Here is a 20,530-nt window from a genome sequence, read left to right as displayed (position 1 = left end):
TTGAACCTTATCTAACTAACCAGGTGCAGACCATTAGACCATTAGAGAAGATTCCTGTGCATAGGCTTTTAGCAATAAATCAGTTAATTGAAACTTCATGTGTGGACCTGGTTTTTCCAGGCCTGTCGGCAGCTTCACTAAGAAAAAATCTTGGGAAATTTTCTCTTGGAAAGTGAGTGGCATCTTCTCAAGGAGACATATTTTTTAAAAGTGCCTTACCAAAATATCAGGAATATAAATCAGTAAATCATCCTTCCACCTAGAGCAGACATGTCAAACACAAGGCCTGGGGGCTGGATGCGGCCCGCGAAGTGGTTTCATGTGGCCCACAAAGCCATCCTGGAAACAGTGAGGGAATGGCCCCTGCTGCCTTGGCCCTGGCCCAGGCCGGCCGGGAGCCAATGTACAATTTTGTGGTGGCCATCTATGCTGCAATGCATTCAGTCTTAGCTCCACAAGGCCGTCCAGAAACAGCGAGGAACCAGCCCCTGCTGTGTCGGCCCCGCCCCCTGGGTGCATGCTGGGGAGGTGTCACCCTTTGTGAGGAATGACAAAATGCACCATGCCTTGGCACTTGCCCCAGTCCCACTCCCTTCTGCCAGAGACCCTCAGATCTGTCCCGCTCCTGCCCACGCCCACACAGGCACCCTTGACGCAAACGATGTAGAGCTGGCCACACCCGCCCATTAGGCCACACCCACTCCATCCATGCCCACCCAGTAGGCCACACCCACCCTGGCCACACCCACCCGGCCCCCCAAGGGCAACCGCAATGCTGATGCGGCCCTCAGTGAAATTGAGTTTGACACCCCTGACCTAGAGCCATACAATAATACAAGGTTTGATAATTGCTCCCCCATTATAATGCCTCAAAAAAGTCCATTTATGGGGCAGTCTGTCTTTGCAATGATTTGTCACTTAATTACATTCCTGAAGGTAGTTGGAGCATATGGCATAGCAAAGTCTTAGCTCAGCTAGATTCCCGCAAGCCATTTGCTGTTTCAAAAGCATTCAAATGTGAGTATTTAATAGGTACCACTTCAGTGAGAAAAATCACAGCATTCCGTGTACCTCAGCATATAGTCATGCTGACCACATAAATGTCTTTGGACAACGCTGTCTCCATTGGTTAAGAAACAAAGATGAACAACACCCCCTAGAGTCGGACACAACTGCACAGGGAACCCTTTACCTTTATCTTTTTGCTTTAGAGAACTACGGATATGTGCTTTTTAAAATGGAATAACTTTAGATTTCAGACAGCCCAGAAAAATCATGCAGAATTGCAGTGTAGAGGCTTTACTAATCATAGAATGAAAATTTTCAGAAATCATTTTGAAACTCTAACCCTCACAATGTTGCCTCTGTCTTCAGACCATAATTGAAACCACCTAGATTTGGCTTTAGTTTTTCCAGTTTTATAGTAGCATTTTCCCTCTCTCTTAACTAGTCCTTGCCTTGGACACAATTTGGTATGCTTCACTGTTTAATTTCTTGATAACATGGCTAAAGATGGAATATGACCTTCTCATACTGGCCACTTTAATCTTTTGTGGACATGCCCTTTCCCCACTAATTGCTGGGCACTGCCCACCAGGTCCATTTTGGCTGTTTAGAGACCAGGTTTCCACAAAGGTAGCCTCCCTTTTAATGTCTGGCCAGTGTTTCCTGAAGCACTTGAAAAGCATTATTTGAGAGTTTGTGCTGACACTGAGAAAGATGGAGTATCTGGAGATGGGAAGGATTATTATTGACTTATCAAATGAAACAAATGCAATCAGCCTAAGAAAAAGAAAATGAAAAACTTCAAAGATCTTAAAAAGGTTAAAATAAAAAAGGTCTGGAAAATTCCAAACTCAGTTTTCAAGATTGTCTACTCTAACCCCCAATTATTAGAATTAAAATTTGTTAAGAATGTTACTGTGCATCTTGCTTAATACTTTATGTGTCGTGAAATACATATCTTCCTTCCATACTTACTTTCACTTGCTTTCTTGTTCACTAGCAGACTTTCCCTCTTTTTCACTTGTTCTCACTTACTTTCATACACTCCTGATTGCTCTTTTCTCTCTGTGGTCAATCATCCACAACTGGCTTTTCCTCAAAATGAGAGATGATTCTTTCTTTACCAATCCCTTTCATTTTTGGGAACCAGGGATCGAGGAGGTAAGGAGTTGACTCCCAACCTTTTTTTTTAGGGGCTACTTGATGATGCTACATTCATCTTTTTTATACCAGGTTTGATTGATTGCTAATCCAACCAGCCTAAGCCTCTCTCAAAACTCTTCCTCAATCCAGCTCACTTTGAGATTGATAAAAGGATGTTTTCCTGCAAGCAGATGATATTTGATGGAAGAAGAAATTAAGCTAGGGGAATCTACCTTTACCTGTCCTGAATTAAAACTGTATTATACAGTATGAACAGTATCAAACTGTTATTGAGGCAGTTTGGCAGTTAACAAAGCAATGTTATGTTGGCATATGTTTTTGATGGTTCCAGAACTATGGGAATACATATTAAACCAATCATCTAGCAGTTTTCTTATAAAAATAAGTATGGGAAAGCCTATTGAAATAGAAACATTAAGAATCCATTATTGAAATTAGTTAGGCATTTGAATATTTATGCCATTGTTGGAGGAAGGAATATTTTTAGGATGTGAAAAAATAAATGTACTTGGGTCTTATGAAATCTTAACAAATGTGGTCATGGGAATTGAGTTGTTACCCATCAAAACATAATCTCTACTATCAGATGTTCCTGGGGTCTTTAGATAAAAAGATTTTATGTAGGACTGATATTTGGAAAAGCAGCTACATGTTGAAATAGAGAATGCCAATTAAATAAAAATAATGGTTTGTCTCATCATAAAATAGCTTCCTAAGTAAATATAGCTTCAACAGTGGGTTAAGTTGTCTGTCTATGATAGAAATATCAAAAATTTCAAAACTGTACCACTCTGAATAATAAATAAATATAATGAAGCAATAGAGATTTAAAAATAATTTGTGAAGAAATGTTTTCATAGACTTACAATGAAAGATATATATTTATTCCTGAAGAAATGAGGATTAAGAAATATTATTTCATTTGTTTAAAGCCTTAAATATGTCTTAATGGAAGCATCTTATGGCAATTCTATATGTGCTACAAACTATAAGCAAGTATAGAAATCACTTTGTCGAAAAGTATTTTTAACATCACATTAAGTCAAAATTAGATAGTAAGAGCACTAGAGCATACAATTTTGGAATAAATTATTGGAATATATTTTGGAAGTGTATTTACCAAACTGATCAGTATTTGAATAATTTTTAAAAAACATAATTACTCTAGAAATTTACAGTTGATCTCTTATGTGGTTCCATGATTGCTACAACTATAATATGCTGTTGTTCTCTGGCAATTTGACAGAGAAGAAAACGGGAATAATGGACAGATTCCATTTGGAACATCTCATAAGCACTACTGATTAAATGACGGTTACTACAAGTACTACATTGGCTAAAGGACCGTATCTGTTTTTGTAGAGCATAACATTATTAAGAATTTTCCATTTATTTAATTAGCCTCAAAAGAGATACAAATGAGCTTTTCCGTATGAAATTTGCTAGAGAGCTGGCTGGTTTTTCTCTTTGCTTTCAGGAAACTGTTTGCTTTTTTATGTCAGCTTGTTTATATGTGTATTTAATTTAATGTGAAAAGTAGGATTCAGAATTACCACAATTCTGATATGCCACAACAAATTGCAGTTATTCATGGGCAAATTCAGTGTTCCTCTACTATAACAATTAAGAGTTTTCTGGGAAACTTATTATCTGCTATTTGCTATTTGCCACCAATCTTAGAGATTTCTTGCCAGATCTAGAAGTAGTATTTCTATTCTCCCAATTTTAGTCATTTTAGCTTGCAAAGGAAGATAACATTAAATGGAGTATGTTCTAAAATGTAAGGAATAATTCACAATATCTCCTGTGCAACTCAGATATTAGCGTTTATTAGCATTTCAGAGGAGTAGTTTCATGATTTCCCTGTATGCACAGTACGTTAAACAGAAATTATTATACTCTATGCTGATCCTAAAGGAGAGAGAAAGAATGAGAGCAGACAGCCCTATAGATGTCTCTTGAAACTTTTAGGCTTTCTACTTGATTAAGTTGCTTCGAATGGTTCCATTGCTTGAAACAAATTGGAAGTTGAATTGTTGCAGACACTTTGGTAGAAATTCATGTGGCAACAACTGTCAAGATTTTGTATGACATAAATTATAGCTTTTTTCAAAATATAATTTGTTTTAAGTTTATTGAATCTACTTCAAAAAAAACATCCACAATAACAACAAGGCATTATAGTATGTATACACAAATCTACCTATAAGTAAAGTCCAACCCTACTTACCTAATTCTTAGAAGAAAGGAATCCTTCTAATGGCATTATTCTATTTGGTTCAGAATCACTCAATCCCTATTGCAGTTGTAGCTCGGTGGGCTCAAGGTTAAATTAACTAGGCATCAGAGAGAAATCAGAAAGCAATATCATGAACAGCTGACTCTGAACAGAAACAATTATACCTGGAGAGTTTTATAGTGAAACAGGCTACCATTTGGTGAGTCTTCAAACAGAGGCTTAATGTTGATCTGTCAGAGATGTTTTAGTAGATCCTCCACTAGCTAGAAACTTATGGTTCTATGATAGCCTGGAACTCTGCCTAAAGTATAGTTGTAGTTGGACTTCAGAAAGTTGCATTGTGTGCTGTTGCCAACAAGTAGCTCTTTATTTCTGATCTCCTAATGGGCATTTCTCCACCATTTGATTACTTGGATTTGTACCCTTGTATGCTAAAGTTTTCTACATGGAGGATGTGGCTGAAAGTTTTTTAAGATTTTGTGCTGTTTCAGGAGGACCAAAGAGTACCAGAAAGTTGTGCTGGAAGGGGAGTTCTTGAAACTCCCTACATAATAGATTCTATTCCTAGCTCACAAGTTCCCAAAAGTTCCTGTTGCATAACCCCAAAATTTGGGCTCTGAGCTTTAAAGAGTGAATTTCACCCATTGTGTTTCTATACTTGGATACATAATTGTATGATATTTCAAATTATATGGTGCACATGTTTCCTAAGAAACTAAGCCTTCATCATAATTCATGCTTCTTCCTTTGCTGTAGTATATGTGTTGAAAAACATCCTCAAGCAGACATACATCAAGAACACAGAAGTGTTTTTAAATTTTGTTTTCCAATTTGGTCTAAAGGAAAGTCAAGATAGTCTTTTAAACAACTTCGTTTGACACACAACAATGATTCTCACTATATTTAGATTATCTTCAGACATTCTAAAAGAGCTACAGGGAAGAATGTGCAGGACCCTTTTAACTTTCTCAAACTTTCCTTCCGAATTAGATTTATGCCTTTTTATATGCACTATTCTCAATTTCATCTCTATGGAATAGTCTTTACAAGTTTGTGTTTTATTTTATTTTCACAGAGAGGTAACAAAACTTTAAAGCCCATAAAATACAACAATCGGTTTTAATATTAAAAGCTCAAATTCAAAAATATTGTAGCAGCTTTTTTTTTTTGCAAATGCACCAGAATTCAGCTAAGTACAATTAGAATAAAAGTCCTATAGATATTTTTGTTAGTTAGCTTGCTTTTTGTTATTTTTTAAAAAAAGGTTCCAGCAGTGATAAAGACTTAACTTTCTATTCCAAAATTAGGATGTAACATTGAGAAAATCCTATCTCTTAGCACCCAGTATAACTGATATGGGCCAGGTAGCGACTATCCAGCTTCCATAGCAGAACTAGGATAATATAAGTGTTAGGGTGTTGGACTAACCTAGGACATCTTGAATGTAAGCTGCCTTGAACTTCCAAAGGAAATGGAGGAAATATAAATGCAGTAACAAATAAATGGATATGCTAGTCATTTCGTTTTGAACCAACTGTGCTTCCTGAACCATTTTCAGATATTGTTATTTTTTTAAAAAAACCTAGCAGAGTCTGATGTAATAGTGGTGATTATAGTAACAGGTGTCTTTTCTTTTTTTATTGTTCATCTAATTCAGCTAAAAATATTGCTTAGAAATAATCATAAAATACAATATCAATAATTATCAGTATAGTAGTTAATAGTTTAAAGTAGGCAGATCACAATAAAATCAATCCATAAAATTGAAACAAAATCATTTCTGGTGAATAAGATTCAGAGTCACTGCTTAGTATTAGCCTGATCATGAAAGTATCCTGCTCAAGAACTGTGTGGTGTTTATTACAAAAAGGGGAAAGTGTAAGTCGTACCTGCAACCAGTTACTATGAATGCCTGTTTTCTGTATTGTACTGCAACTTGTAAAAATGCATTTGTCAGCCAAAACCCTAAGAGATACTTCAGATCACAGGTGTCAAACTCCATTGCATCACATGACGTATCATGACACTTTTGGCCTTTGTGGAGCCGGGGTGGGCATGGCCTGCACATGACGATCCAGCCCGGGCATTTGACACCCCTGCTTCAGATGTACCAAAGAATAAAAAATACCATTCTTATTCACAGGTTCTTGTGATTCGCTTTTTTAGTTTACTATCAGTGCACCATGGTAGCTACTTACAGAAGCAGTTATTTTCCCTATAATACTATCACATTAGCATGTAAGTTGGAGCGAACATGTTCAGCTTGATAGTTTACCTGACATTACCAGAAGTAAAGAAGTTGCAAGCAAATTCCGGAAATTATAGCTGCTGCATGAAGATATCATATCAAGTAGTTTCCACCATGTTGCTTTCCTTAGGCTTTGTTCCAGATCCATGCTTTGTAATAGTGTTGTCTTTAAAACAGAGATGGAACATAGCAGGATTTTGTTTAATGTGAAGAGAGTCTTTAAATTGTAATCTGAGTGCCTTGAAAAGATACTATTGACCTAGGGTTAACTAGCTATCACCTCTATTGACCGCTGATCTGGTAGCACCTGATCAAAAGAAATTGTTAGGCTAGTTTCTATAAAACACATGTGGAAACAGTTTCATGAGAAAAAATTATCCTCTCTGTGATCAAAGCATTATCAGTAAGTGATTTGCATTGTTGTTTGTCACTTTTTTTAAAGAGTTTCTGAGTTATTGTTGTTGTTTTGGTATCTTAGATTTCACAAATAAGGAATGTCACATAGAGAATTTTCAACATTTTACTTTTTTACAAGCTGATCATACAAGCTATTTAAATATATTTTATTTGAAAAGTCCTTGCTCTGCTTCTGATCTAGTATGGGGTAATATAATGGCTGAAAAATAGAATCATAAAGGCTGGAAGTATAAGTATTTCATCCATTTTCTTCTTTCCTTACTGAAATTCATTTAGTCACTTTATACTCTATAGCACAGAAGAAAGTAAGGAGATAGTTGTGAATGAATAAAATTAAATAACCAAAGGCCAAAAGAATGCTATGATATATTACTAAAGACATCGTAATTTAGTGGCTTTTCAGAATGGCTCTTTTATTTAAAAATTAAATAACTGGAAGGTAGGCCAGGGGTCAATCTCATCCCACAATTTCATCATGCTACTGGACTGCAGGCTGCACAATGTGTTTCATAGTAATTGCTTCAATAGGGTTGCTTCTGCCTATATTAAGAAATATTCAAAATGCAAACATAATGCATAAGTATAGTAATGAACAATTTGCTCTGCTGTTTTGACATGCCATCTGATTAAGTATTCTGGTTTACCAAATAAAATCTTTTTTTTTAATCTGCTGCATTAATAGTGACAAATTGCAAACATCTGCATAAGCTAGCATTGCACAGAAGTCATGGTTCCAGTCAGGGTTTTATTTTTAAAGTTTGCAGAAAGGCTTTTGACCCAGAAAGTTTTTTTCCAAGTAGAAATTGGAAGAGGTAATATTCCTCTTCCTGTGCTACACCCTAATCAGGGGCATTTTAGAGGGAGGGAATAAAAAAGTTCAGAAGAGGACTTCAGTCACACAGTTATGGCTGCCAAATTGAATTTTTGACAGAAACATTCTCTGCGGATCACCTGTCCTAAACGTTTGGAGAATTCTGTAACTTTTTAAACCAGTTTTTTTTGCAGGAAAAGGAAGAATGGGAATTAATGGAAGGGATGAAGGATAGGTGCAAATCAGATTCTTCTCTCTATGAATTCCAAGAATAAAAGCACTGTTTGAGCAGAAATCCATTCATGGAATTAGATATCAAGTCACATCAAGTCACATTATTTCAGTTTATATGATAAACACCATTGGTCATGGTCCTGATATATTCATAAAAACCCAATTGAGATTATTAATTTTTGCAAAGAAACCATTGTTCAGCCAGTTTGCTTTTCACTGAATAATTTACAATTCTTCTAAATCTCATAATACTGAAAATAAATGCTTTCCTTTTGCATTTTTTCACTTTCTGATATTTATTTATATAGTATGGCTCTCATAATCATATATCTATAATGTTTCATCTGTGACACCATATTAGAATTCCACTACTAAGTAATATTGATTTCAATGAGTGGAAGAAACCTTAATGAAACAAGGGTTGTAAAAAATAAGCGGGGCAGGAAACACCCAAACCAGGCACCCTTTAATATAAGGGAAATGTGGAAAGATGGGATAAAGACATATCCGTTACCAATTTTAAAATTTAAAAATTCATCCATTGCAAGGGATGAATTTTTGCCAGGGATGACAGTTTATATTCCTAACTCCTTTTTTCTAACCAGAATTTATAAAACATCTGATCTAAGTACAGAATAATGTATGAATACTTCTATATTACTCTCATCTTTTGTTTCCCTTTTTTATTATTACTACAGGCTGTTCCACCACCTAACTTTGAGATGCCAGTTTCTATCCCAGTGTCCAACCACAACAGCTTGGTATACAGTAACCCAGTTAGCTCATTGGGTAACCCCAATCTTTTGCCTCTGACCCACCCTTCCTTACAGCGGAATAGCATGTCTCCTGGGGTGACACATAGACCACCAAGTGCAGGTAACACAGGTAAGTTTTGCCCAGTTCCATCTCTTTACTTCAAATATTACATTTCTATATCTACCGTTTGTAACTTACAAAGCAAGAGTATTCTATCAATGTCTGGGTTCTTCAACATTCTACTTGCCAATATGAAGGTCACATATTTTTTTGAAAGACAAAAAAACTGAATCTACCCTAGATTCTTGCCCAGCCTTTTCAAAAATTTAGCAAATCCACAGTATATTTATAGCAGCACCAGATTCTTGGTAGACACATATCTTCTGATCACTTTTGTAGACTAGGGTTTCTTTGTGTGGCGTACATTTATTCTCTGAATATATGTGAACTTCATTGGTGGCTAAAATGTATCCTGCTGTGGGTTCTTCAGTTGTGGAGAGATTGACCCAGAGTAATTTTGGCAGTATCCATACCCAGAATAATTTTGGCGGTATTCTTTTTACATTCCAGCTCTTTTCTATCTCATTGTCTTTAAAGCAGGGATCCCCAACCCCTGCTCCATGGACTGGCACCATTTTGTGGCATGCCAGAAACTGGGCCACGCAAACAAGTGAAGCCCCATATGGCAGGATGCAGGCAGCATGCAAAACCATGCCCCCCTCCAGTCCATGCAAAAAGCTTTCTCCATGGAACCAGTCCCTGGTGCCCAAAAGGTTGTGGGTCACTGCTTGAAAGCCCCTTCCCCTAAAATGCTATTCTTTCCTAAGGTAATTCAGCATTAGTATTTACAACTAAATAAGATACATTTTAAAAGGCTCTAAATATTCTAGAAAACTAGAAATAGGTAACATAAGAAGACTATATTTGAAACATAAAAAATAGTGAATTTAGTCTCTTGGACATTGCTATGCAAGCCCAGTTGAAAAGCATACATGTTCAGGAGGAAGGTAGCAGAAAAAGATTCCCAGTGGGCCATATCTTCTGATTTCTGATCTTAATCCATTTTCTCTTTTGTTAAATCTCAGTTACAACCTCATTTTCTAAGACAGTTTTAAGTTTTTACTCTAGTCATAAAATGCAAAAAGCCTATTTCTATATAATAACATTAAAACTAGGGAAGAAAATTGAAACAGAACTAAAGGGATTATGGGTCATTTGAATCTGCAGGTAAGTGACCAAATCAGCGTCTGAAATAATGTCTTTATCATTATACACTCAGATAAACATACATTTCCATCTCAAGGCTGTATTTATTTATGCGTTACATACCCCACCTCAGTCCTACAGAACTCTTGACAGCTTTACAGAATGCAAAAAGCCTTAAAACATTCATGGTCCAATTAATATTATATACAGCCTGAAACCTAACAACCAGAAAATCCCCCAAATCAGTCCTAAATGTCCTCTGATGGAACTCCATCTAGGTTCCAGTGGGAGGTGATTCCAGAGGCTGCTATTGATACAAAAATGCAACACTCCTGCATTTCATTTCCCCTCAACTCCCCAAAGTAGGGAATCACCTGGTGCTTTTCCCAGAAAAATTGAATAGGACAAGCTGATTCTAATAACGAACATGGTCCTGACAGTAGGTTGGTGCCAAACCATGAAAGGCTTTGCCCATGTGGCATCAAAATTCAAGAGAATCTAAATAACTTTACTGGCCAAATGCTGTGTTAACAACAGTGGCTGGGGTGAGAAATTGCTTTTAAATAGAAGTTAAGCTATTTTTCCTCAAACCACTTACCCATGTGTCTGTAATTCTCAGAATTTCCAATCAGGGTGGAAGGGACAAGTCTTTCCAACACATTTGAGAGGAGAAAGCAAGTTGGAAAAGGGGATGGAAAAGATCTGTGAAATGTTAATGATTATATATATACAATGTCACTGCAGAAGTTGACAATTATTATAATAGTTCATTAGTTGACCATTTATTGTAATAGTTTATTCCCTATTAACTCACTCAATATTGTACTGAGCTATTTCCCACTGAAGCCACTGAATAATGCTTATGCTTTGAAGGAGGAATTAGATCGTTTTGTACATAGGCAGGAGTCAGGGTGGCTCAAACAGCCTGATCTTTATGAAAATTCTGGTGGTACAAACTCCTCAAGGGCTCACATTACTTTGAGGAATAAACTGTAATTGCTGCTTGACCTTTGTGGTTTCTTCAGCTCCTCTCTCAGTTTGACTATTTTATTTGTCCTCTCCTAGGTGGCCTGATGGGTGGGGACCTCACAACCGGTGCAGGCACCAGTGCAGGTAAACAGAAGGATGTTTTATGTACCTTATTAAAATGGTTACAGACTCCACAACAGAGAGTTAGCATGAGGCCAGACCTAAAATAACTCTATATAATGTTATTAAGACCTGAATTAGGTTATTCCTTGAAAATCCTATCCACAAGCACCTCCTCAATATTGAGATTTCCCAATTTCCTTACACTTAAGCAGTCTTTTTTTAAGGGAAATCTTTTTATGTGGAAGTACACCAGATAAATAAAAGAGCTGATTCAAAACTTTTCTTGGAAATTATCACATGCAAGTATCTATGTCAATGTGTAGAAGTTTTTGATGTTATTCCAGAAAATGCTTTAACAAATGGATCATTTGCCTTCCACTTTATACGAGCGCATAATGGCTCTATTCTTACTTTTACCCTATCATGGCTTTCTGACAATCTAAGTCAAGTGTACAAAAACAGTATTTAATGTACATAAGTGATTCTACAGGAAAATATAACCTTAGAGAATAAAGTGTGCACACTTAATCAAAAATTACCTAAGTCATCTGTCTAAAAAAAGGGGGCAGATCTAAACTTCTACTGCTCATTTCTGTTTTAGTCTCATTTTTCATATTACACAAACAGTCCCAAATGTTTCTCACCTTTCCTTCCTACCAAGAAAAAGAATTTTAGCTCAGCAGTGATTTGCCACAATACCACAGATTAAAATATGTTTTTTTAAAAAGTTTTAGTTTATAACAAAGATTCACACTCTCATTCTTCTCTGTCTATTGCTCCCATATGTGACTTTTTCAAAGAAAAATCTTAAGTACTGTGACTGTTGTTTTGGGCTTGATGATGTATACTATTTTATAGCTTACAGCCTGCTGCTTTAAAATGGGGTTATTTCTGTGGCCATAACATGTAGATTACAGCAATTTAGAATTGTCCTTATTAGTGTTGCCCACTGTTATAAAAGTTCTAAAATGTTTCTTATCTTAATTCTGGAATTCTAGTTACTCCAATCCTATTTCATTTTGGGAATATCTATTCAAGATTCTTGACTTTGTTCCATTATAAGATTTTAAATAGAATTTGATTGACTACTAATGAGTGCCCTCTTCTGGCTTCTTAAAGCAAAGCTATTTCCATTCCCCCACCCACGCATAGTTTTAGAACAATGTAAATTTCAATGCATGTGAAATAACTGCTTCTTAAATACAGATCTCACACAAATATCACTCATTTTGCCAGACAGAATCTTGGTGGCTTGATAAGATTAAATGATTAGAAAATGTGGCTGTTTTCTTTTTCAGAATATATATTGTAATATATTGCTTGGAAGTATAGTATGTAAAGGACTAAAAATCTTGCTTTAGATGAGTATTGAAAAATAAAAATATAATTGTATACAGAGTTCTGGTTATGTTGATGACAAATTTGAGTTTAGACCTCACTGCAGATGTGCATTCCTTCTGTCTTAAATGTGGAGTAATAAGAGTTTTGCTGTAGGGCAGAACAAGATGAGAGGTCATTATAAGGTTGAAATGTCTGCCACAGTGCCATAATTCAACAGTGCTTCTATTTTGGAGAATCGTCTTTCTCTCTCTTAAATATCAAAAGTTCTTTGTTTACCACTTTTTCATGAGGAACAGAGACCCATGTGTCTCTTCCTCTTGCCATGTTTGAGACTAATATATGATACTGCTGTTGAAATTGCGAGGATCTACATTCTTTGTCAAATTAGAATTTTAATGCACTTGCATTTTCCTGTTGCATCTAAAAATAGTATGTTTACAACAAAGGACCATAAATTGTAGATTTTGGAGATTTGCTGTAATAATTATAAAGTGAACATACTTTTAATTGCTAATTGTGACGCCATCAATTTCTTCATTACTTTAACAGATTACCATATAGCAAGAAATGGAAATAAGAGAGGAAGGAAATCTTCTTAGGTCAAATACATACATGTCTTATTGGCCAGTTCAGATCATTTTGAATAATAATTCTAAAATCATCCATCTTTTTACTTTGGGTGCCTACCCAAGGCATAAACAGAACTTGGGAATACTGACTACTTTTTATTATCCCACACAATTAAATTCCAGAAGTGGTATTTTTAACTAAAACCAAGGCTATCTTGGGTTTGCTAGACTAAATTTGTTCAAAGGTACTGTCCAATTGGATTACTTATGCCATGTGACAGTCAGAGTTGCCAACAGAATGAAAGAGAACTTCCTATTTAGTGTAGAGTTGCTAAGTTATAAATATATCCATGGGTTTGGCAATTTTCTTTTAAACCAAAAACTTGTGTGAAGGGAAAGAATAAGATACTCTTGACATTAAGCCAATATGCCCTTGAGCCAAACAGTCTTACAGTTACATCCTTCATCCTCACACGCAGAAAAATATATTTGGCATCTAACCTGTAGAAGATGCAGGTCTGATTTTTTAAAGGATCGAACATTGAAAGTAAATGTATTTTTAAATATGGCAATAAAGTAAGAAGCAAATAAGTTTGCAGTATGTTTTGAATTCAGATTGTAATCATGATCATAGCAAATATTAGTACTGAAAGTCAGAGAAAATATTAAAATATCAAAAGAATATTTTCAGAATGCTGAATATTATTTATCTTTACATTTCATTCATTTTTGCTCTTATGTCCTTTTTAAATAAATGCCCTGAACTTTATTGTAAGTTTCCAAATAGCTATTTTATAACTGCTTGGAGACTTGATCTGTTGTATTCTCTCTGTCTGAGAATTGCACTTGTAAAGCAGTTTGGGGAGGTGATATTGGAAAAGATGCCAATGACTACAGTGAAAAATGAATGAGATTGCAATTTCCTATTCAATAGATTCCAATTTCCGTACATGTGTTGTCACCAGTATTAACAGATAGCATAAGCATTGATCCTTACAACTTGTCTATCCTGTGTCAGCCATGTTTTACCATATTTTATTCAGGAGGCATTCTGTATCTATTTTTGTTGTTGATGTTGTTGTTTCAAAAACCTCTTGACAAGACAAAAAAAACCTTTTGGCTACTGGAGGTTTGGTATAATATTTAACTGCAGGATTTTCTTCCTTACAGCAGTATTAAGCCACCTTTTCCCAATTATGTTTGTGTGTGTGTGCCTTCAAATTACTCTTGACTCCTGGATAAGTCCCTTCAGTTCTCTTGGAAAGATTTCAGAAGTGACTTGCTATCGCTCAGCCTTCTTCCTAGAGCTGAGAGAAAGTGACTGGCCAAGATCACTTAGCTGGCTTTGTGAGACTACAACTCACAGTCTCCCAGTTTCTAGCTAATGCCTTAACCACTACACCAAACTATTTATTTATCTATAAAATTTATAGGCCGCCTATCTTACCTCAAGGTAACTACAGGGAATGAAATTAAATGGAAACTGAATTCATTATTTATATTACACATTCATTTTTAATTTTTGTGTTATTCTTCAAATTATCCTTTTAAAATTCTTTCAACACACATCTCATAATTAAAGCTACCAAGTACAGAGATCTGCAAACTACATGTAATGGAAAGCTTGACTACAGCTATCACATTTTGGGTTTGGGTTTTCTTAGAAGGAAAAACCCCCTGCAGTAATCATATCCTATGCCAGTGGTACGCTACTCTGTTCCTATAGTATTATGAAAAGCTGTGTTCAGTGGCAGAATTAAATACTTCATATGCAGAGGATCCCAGGTTCAGTTTCCTGTGAACTTCAAGTAGCATTCAAAATGTCACTTGTCTTTATTCTTTTGAGAGCTCCTGCCAGTCAGCATTAAAGCACCATTGAACAAAGCCATGTTTTGGCTCAGGACAAGGCATGTGGCTATGCTTAAAAGTAAGGTTTAAAATATGTTACTGTAAAGAAGATATATGTGTTCCGATGTTACAAAAGTGGAGACTACAGAGTTTAGAGCTAAAATTTAAAAGGGAGAAGGATAAAAGCTGATAAAAGCAAGCTTTGCTACATGAAAGATATTTCTCTTATATAAGCACTGCTGCCAGGTAAGGAAATGTCCTTCCATTGCACCATCATTTAGAATGTGTCAATGGATAGAAAGACCTGAAGCCTTTTGGAATGTGCAGTTCATTGTGACAATAACTGTAAATTTGGCCACCTTGAACTTTCTGCAAGATTATATCATACTTATATTACACCGTTTGTTCTGCTGCTTTTGGTCACACATGGGCTGCATATTAATTTATTATGCATATTCTTATAACCTTTCAAACTAAATAGAAATTTAGGTAATAGCTATTTATAATTATGGGTCTCTTGGTCAAAGGAATTCTGGGCATGCTTTCAAAATAATACAGTGAAAGGAAAAATTTACAAAAAAAAAAGAAGGCAGCATGCCCAAGTAAGCCTATCCCAAACAAGCAGAGTATGAAGCAATCAGTAGTAAGTCTTTGAACAAATCCTAAAATAATACAGGCAGCCCAAACTCATAAATATCAATGGAATGTACATCTCTGTACATTGGCAATGGCCAATCAAAACAAAATTCCACTTAAAAAAAACACCATAGGTGACTTAATATCTTTTTGCTGCCAATTAACACTTCTTTAGGTCCAGTGACATATAATGCACGATACAAAATAAGTTCTTATGTAGTCATAAATTTACTGGATACACCAGAAGCAACTGACACAGATATGTTGTTGCAAATAGTGAAGCCGTCCATTAAATAACAGAAGCATAGTCCAAAGTCTGGACACATTACTTTTTACTATGGAGGATCATATAAACATATTGTCTTAATAAGGAGATGCAACACTCACTCAGCCTCATAGTTAGAAGAAATCTGCTAGATTTGGTGCCAAAGCCAGCACATTATACAAAGCAAAGTTTGGTGTTGCATAGCCAACTAGTTCTACACATCTAATCAAACTCCCCCCTATATTACATATATTTGCATGTTTGTTGAATTGATATGTAAAAATGATACACCTAGATAAGTAAAATCATGTCAAAATGATATTTATACAATTATACAATTATAAATAGGTCCTTATTGTTGAAATTACATTTTCTTTAAACTGATTATTTAATTTGAGCCCTCATGAGAACATGATAAACAATAGAATAACTTTTTATTGCCTGCAAATTCAAGGATTTATAAAACCTTTAGAGAAAATTAACTCCTACTTTGGGAAAATGTTCCTCTTTCCATGGTTCCTACTTTGTTTGCCATTCTTTTCTAAAAAAAAATGTTCCCAGTCTTATCCTTTCTAATTTATAATGTCTCAATATTTATCTTTATACAGTGATAGATTGAAAGACTAAATCACAGAGCCAATAATGAGAATCTGTTCTGTTAAATGAGTCATAGTCTTTCCAAGGTGATTTTTGGAGAAAGATGAAAAAAGAATGATTGACTTTTCTCTTCTTAAATAACAAGCAATTAAGTACATTCTTATAGGAAACCCACACTCAAATAAGAATTTTTCAGTTGCTGCAATCAGTTCTTTCCCCATGCTATTGTTGAGGTGGCTGTGGTATGCGTTCATTTTGCATGTGACAATTTGTCCTTTTATTCTGAGAAAAAATATTAGGAAGCATTGCAAATCAGCAAACATCTGTATTTCAACATACCCTTGAGTATTGAAAGAAATAATTGAAACTCCTGAATTTGGAATAGAGCAAAGTGCTAGCTTCAGAATGTAAAACAAGCCATGAGTTTTAACTCTTTGGATTAAGGAGTTCAGCTTTTATTCTAAAATCTCCAAACAGTATGCAATTTAATTAATTCTATTTAAAAATAAGTTAAAAGTTAAAACATGTGCCACTTTAAAAAAAAATAGCTATTTGGCTTCTAAATGCCATATGTCTTGCCAGCAGCCGTCCCCTTGGTGCTTGTTAAAACTTACAGATTAAAATAGATAGAAATTAGGCAGTTTTTTATCTACATCTAATCAGAGTTTATTTAGATAATTAATTTTAGCCTCGATTTCTGTTTTAAAAGGAAAAACCCAAGACTTCATATTAGAGAAACAAATGATTTAAAGCCCCCACTAAAATAAACAAATAGCTCCCTATTCATAAAAACAGCTCTCAGGCAGTCAAGTGGGGATAGATCTACAAAATGGTAATGCATTTCCTAGGATGACTTTTAATAGAATTAATTTTTCTAACAAGGTGTTTCCTCTTGTCAAGTACAGATTTGTATTAAGTGGTTTGATTTATTGTTCAAGGGCAAAGAACATTTTTAAAAGAGTCAAATGTAGTTTGTTAACTGTGTGCAATTTGCACCTTTTGAATTGTTATGGTGTCCATGGAACAGATCAGATATCAATTAATCAGCTTACACAATTGGTTTGCTGGATTCAAACTCACCATAGCATAGGCTGCTTTCACTGGCAACTAGCAGCAGATTCTGCTGTCAGTGAAAGTACGACAAATTTTAAAAGCAATGACAAAATCTCAGGATGACATAATTTATTTTCCATAAATTTCTTATTATATTGTGGTCTCTATAACCTTTGGGACTTTAAAAATAAATTAGAATTCAATATCTGCACTGTAGTAGTCTAAAATAGTTTGTATGTTTAGAAATAAGGTTGCTGACAACAATTGGTTCAGTTGTCTGCTTTTCACAGAGAGGCTGTCTACCATTAGTTTAATTATTCCATTTCTGAGGGGGTTTGTGTTTTTTGTTTGTTTGTTTGTTTTTGCCATGAAAAGAATGTTTCAAATCCAGAGAGGTTAGGAAGACTTGGGAAAAAGACATGGGAAAATAAAACAAAAGACCACTAGGGTGGAGAAAAGCAGAACATGGGGAAGTATGTTTCTTTCTGAATTACAGAAAAGAAAAGTTAACATATTTCTATAAAATAATTATCTGGATCTTTTGTCCAGTGTGGAATATCAGTGTATACTAACTTTATTATCCTAACTTCATAATGCAACAACATAAGGGGAACTTTATATCTAGTCCAACAATGATTCTACCATGACCAGCTAGATACCAGTGGAAGTTCACAGTAAATCATGAGCACATTATGAACACATGGGGCTGCTGCTGATACTCTCTATCTCTCTGTCTCCCTCTGCATGCATATGCATGCTTTATCTTTTATGAACTGGTCTCCTTTGAAGTCATCTCCGTTGTGGTCTGCTCTATTGTATGGCTGCTATGAAGGATTATTTTATCTGTCAATAGTATCTCATCATTCAGCTTCTTCTGATGCCTGTATATCCTATTAACCTCAAAACATTGAAAGTATTTAAGATACACTATTAGGCAATCAGCCTTCATTCCAGCTGACCAGCAGAAAATTGCAAAAATCACTCCTTCAATGCCCCATTACCTAACATAAGACAAAAAATTTAAACAGCTAAAATCTCTCTCCATGTTTTCTGTATATGTTATGAGTGTATTTTTACCTTTTACAAAATGTTGGCCAGGCAGCTTTCCTTTTTTAACGTTAAAATTTTTAAAAAATCCCACTGAGAATTGTGATAGTAGCATGATTTTCTTAGCAGCTGCAACTGGTTATTATACATTGCAGCATGAAGCTTCTGTGTGGGAGGAGGTTAGAATAATGGCTCTGTTGGTCCAGACCAGAGGCTGCAAAACAAGGTGAGGGAAGAGTTGAGTCTGCACACTGCTTAAATAAGCAGATAAATCAAGCTGGGCTGCTTTTTACAGAGATAGTGAAACTGACTAGAAGAATTAAATAGGTTTCTCTTAAGTGACCCGCAAGATCTACAGTACTACAACTGAAGGTGGGTGAAGCTAGAATTTCTGTAAAATAGAAGTTTTATTATTTGAACTGTACCACAAGCACTTTGGAAATAAGTTGATGATTCATTTGAAAAAGACAATGTGGAAACTCAGTGGTATAGTGCAAGTGCCCATATAGAGGGTCTAGTGGAAAAAAAGTAAGTTTAATTTCACATAATTCATAATTTTATACTGCTCATTTTTGTTCTTTGCCAAACCAATACTGTAATGCCCCTTTTTATTTCAGTCAGGTTTTTTTTCTTTTTTCACATTTCACTAACACTAATTAATCTTATTCATTGGAACAGAAGTTATGGGGATGCTGCAATGGTCGTAAGTGTGAAAAACGGTCATAAGTCACTTTTTTCAGTGCTGTTGCAACTTCAAACAATCACTAAATGAACTGTTGTACATTGACAACTACCTGTACAATGTTTTAATTGGCTTACACTTAACAGAAAAGCTTAACCATGCAATAAAGCTGCATCCCTTACAGTAAAATACCAGCATTTAATCCTTAAACTTGCTACTAAAGATGTTTAAAATTATTGCCATTAAACAAAAACCAAAACTGGATATCAGAATCTAATTTAAGTACCTTGTTTAATTAGTTAAAATCTAATTACTGAGGTAACTGGTTAAAAGGACATGAGGAGCCCAGAATAAGCAAGATAATATGATTGTTGTTGTTGTTGTTACTTGCGAAGTCGTGTCCGACCCATCGCAACCCCATGGACAACGTTCCTCCAGGTCTTCCTGTCCTCTACCATCTTCTGGAGTCCATTCAAATTCACACCTACTGCTTCAGTGACTCCATCCAGCCATCTCATTCTCTGTCGTCCCCTTCTTCTATTGCCCTCAATCTTTCCCAGCATTAGGCTCTTCTCCAGTGATCCTTCCTTCTCATTAGGTGGCCAAAGTACTTGAGTTTCAACTTCAGGATCTGGCCTTCTAAAGAGCAGTCGGGGTTGATCTCTTCTAGGACTGACCGGTTTGAACGCCTTGCAGTCCAAGGGACTCGCAGGACTCTTCTCCAGCACCATAGTTCAAAGGCCTCAATTCTTTTGCGCTCAGCCTTTCTTATGGTCCAACTTTCACAGCCATACATTGCAACTGGGAAAACCATGGCCTGGACTATACGCACTTTTGTTGGCAGGGTGATGTCTCTGCTTTTTAGTATGCTGTCTAGATTTGCCATAGCTTTCCTCCCCAGGAGCAAGCGTCTTTTAATTTCTTGGCTGCAGTCCCCATCTGAGGTGATCTTGGAGCCCAGAAAAATAAAATCTGTCACTACCTCCATTTCTTCCCCATCTATTTGCCAGGAATTGAGAGGGCCGGATGCCATGATTTTGGTTTTCTTAATGTTGAGTTTCAAGCCAACTTTTGCACTCTCTTTCTTCACCCGCATCAAGAGGCTCCTTAGTTCCTCTTCACTTTCTGCCCTTAGAGTGGTATCATCTGCATATCTTAGGTTGTTGATATTTCTCCCGGCAATCTTAATTCCAACTTTTGATTCATCTAGCCCTGCCTTTCTCATGATGTGCTCTGCATATAAGTTAAATAGGCAGGGCGACAGTATACAGCCTTGCCGGACTCCTTTTCCAATTTTGAACCAATCAGTGGTTCCGTGTC

At 35.8% G+C, this 20,530-nt stretch overlaps 1 protein-coding gene across 8 annotated transcripts in view; it reads left to right on the top strand.

The window, feature by feature from the left end:
• The window catches only part of MEF2C (myocyte enhancer factor 2C), a 188,627-nt gene that overhangs the window by 139,296 nt on the left and 28,801 nt on the right, over positions 1–20,530 (top strand). For all 8 annotated transcript variants that reach the window (XM_039326076.1, XM_039326082.1, XM_039326065.1 and 5 more), the window contains 2 exons: positions 8,817–9,003; positions 11,146–11,193. In XM_039326076.1, the coding sequence (XP_039182010.1) occupies positions 8,817–9,003; positions 11,146–11,193 (235 nt within the window). The remainder of the gene's footprint in view (positions 1–8,816; positions 9,004–11,145; positions 11,194–20,530) is intronic.

This window comes from Crotalus tigris, unplaced genomic scaffold (genome assembly GCF_016545835.1).
Source record: "Crotalus tigris isolate CLP2741 ecotype Arizona unplaced genomic scaffold, ASM1654583v1 scf7180000017613.987060, whole genome shotgun sequence".
Classification (NCBI taxonomy): Eukaryota; Metazoa; Chordata; class Lepidosauria; order Squamata; family Viperidae; genus Crotalus; species Crotalus tigris.
This window is presented reverse-complemented; position numbering and strand designations above follow the sequence as displayed.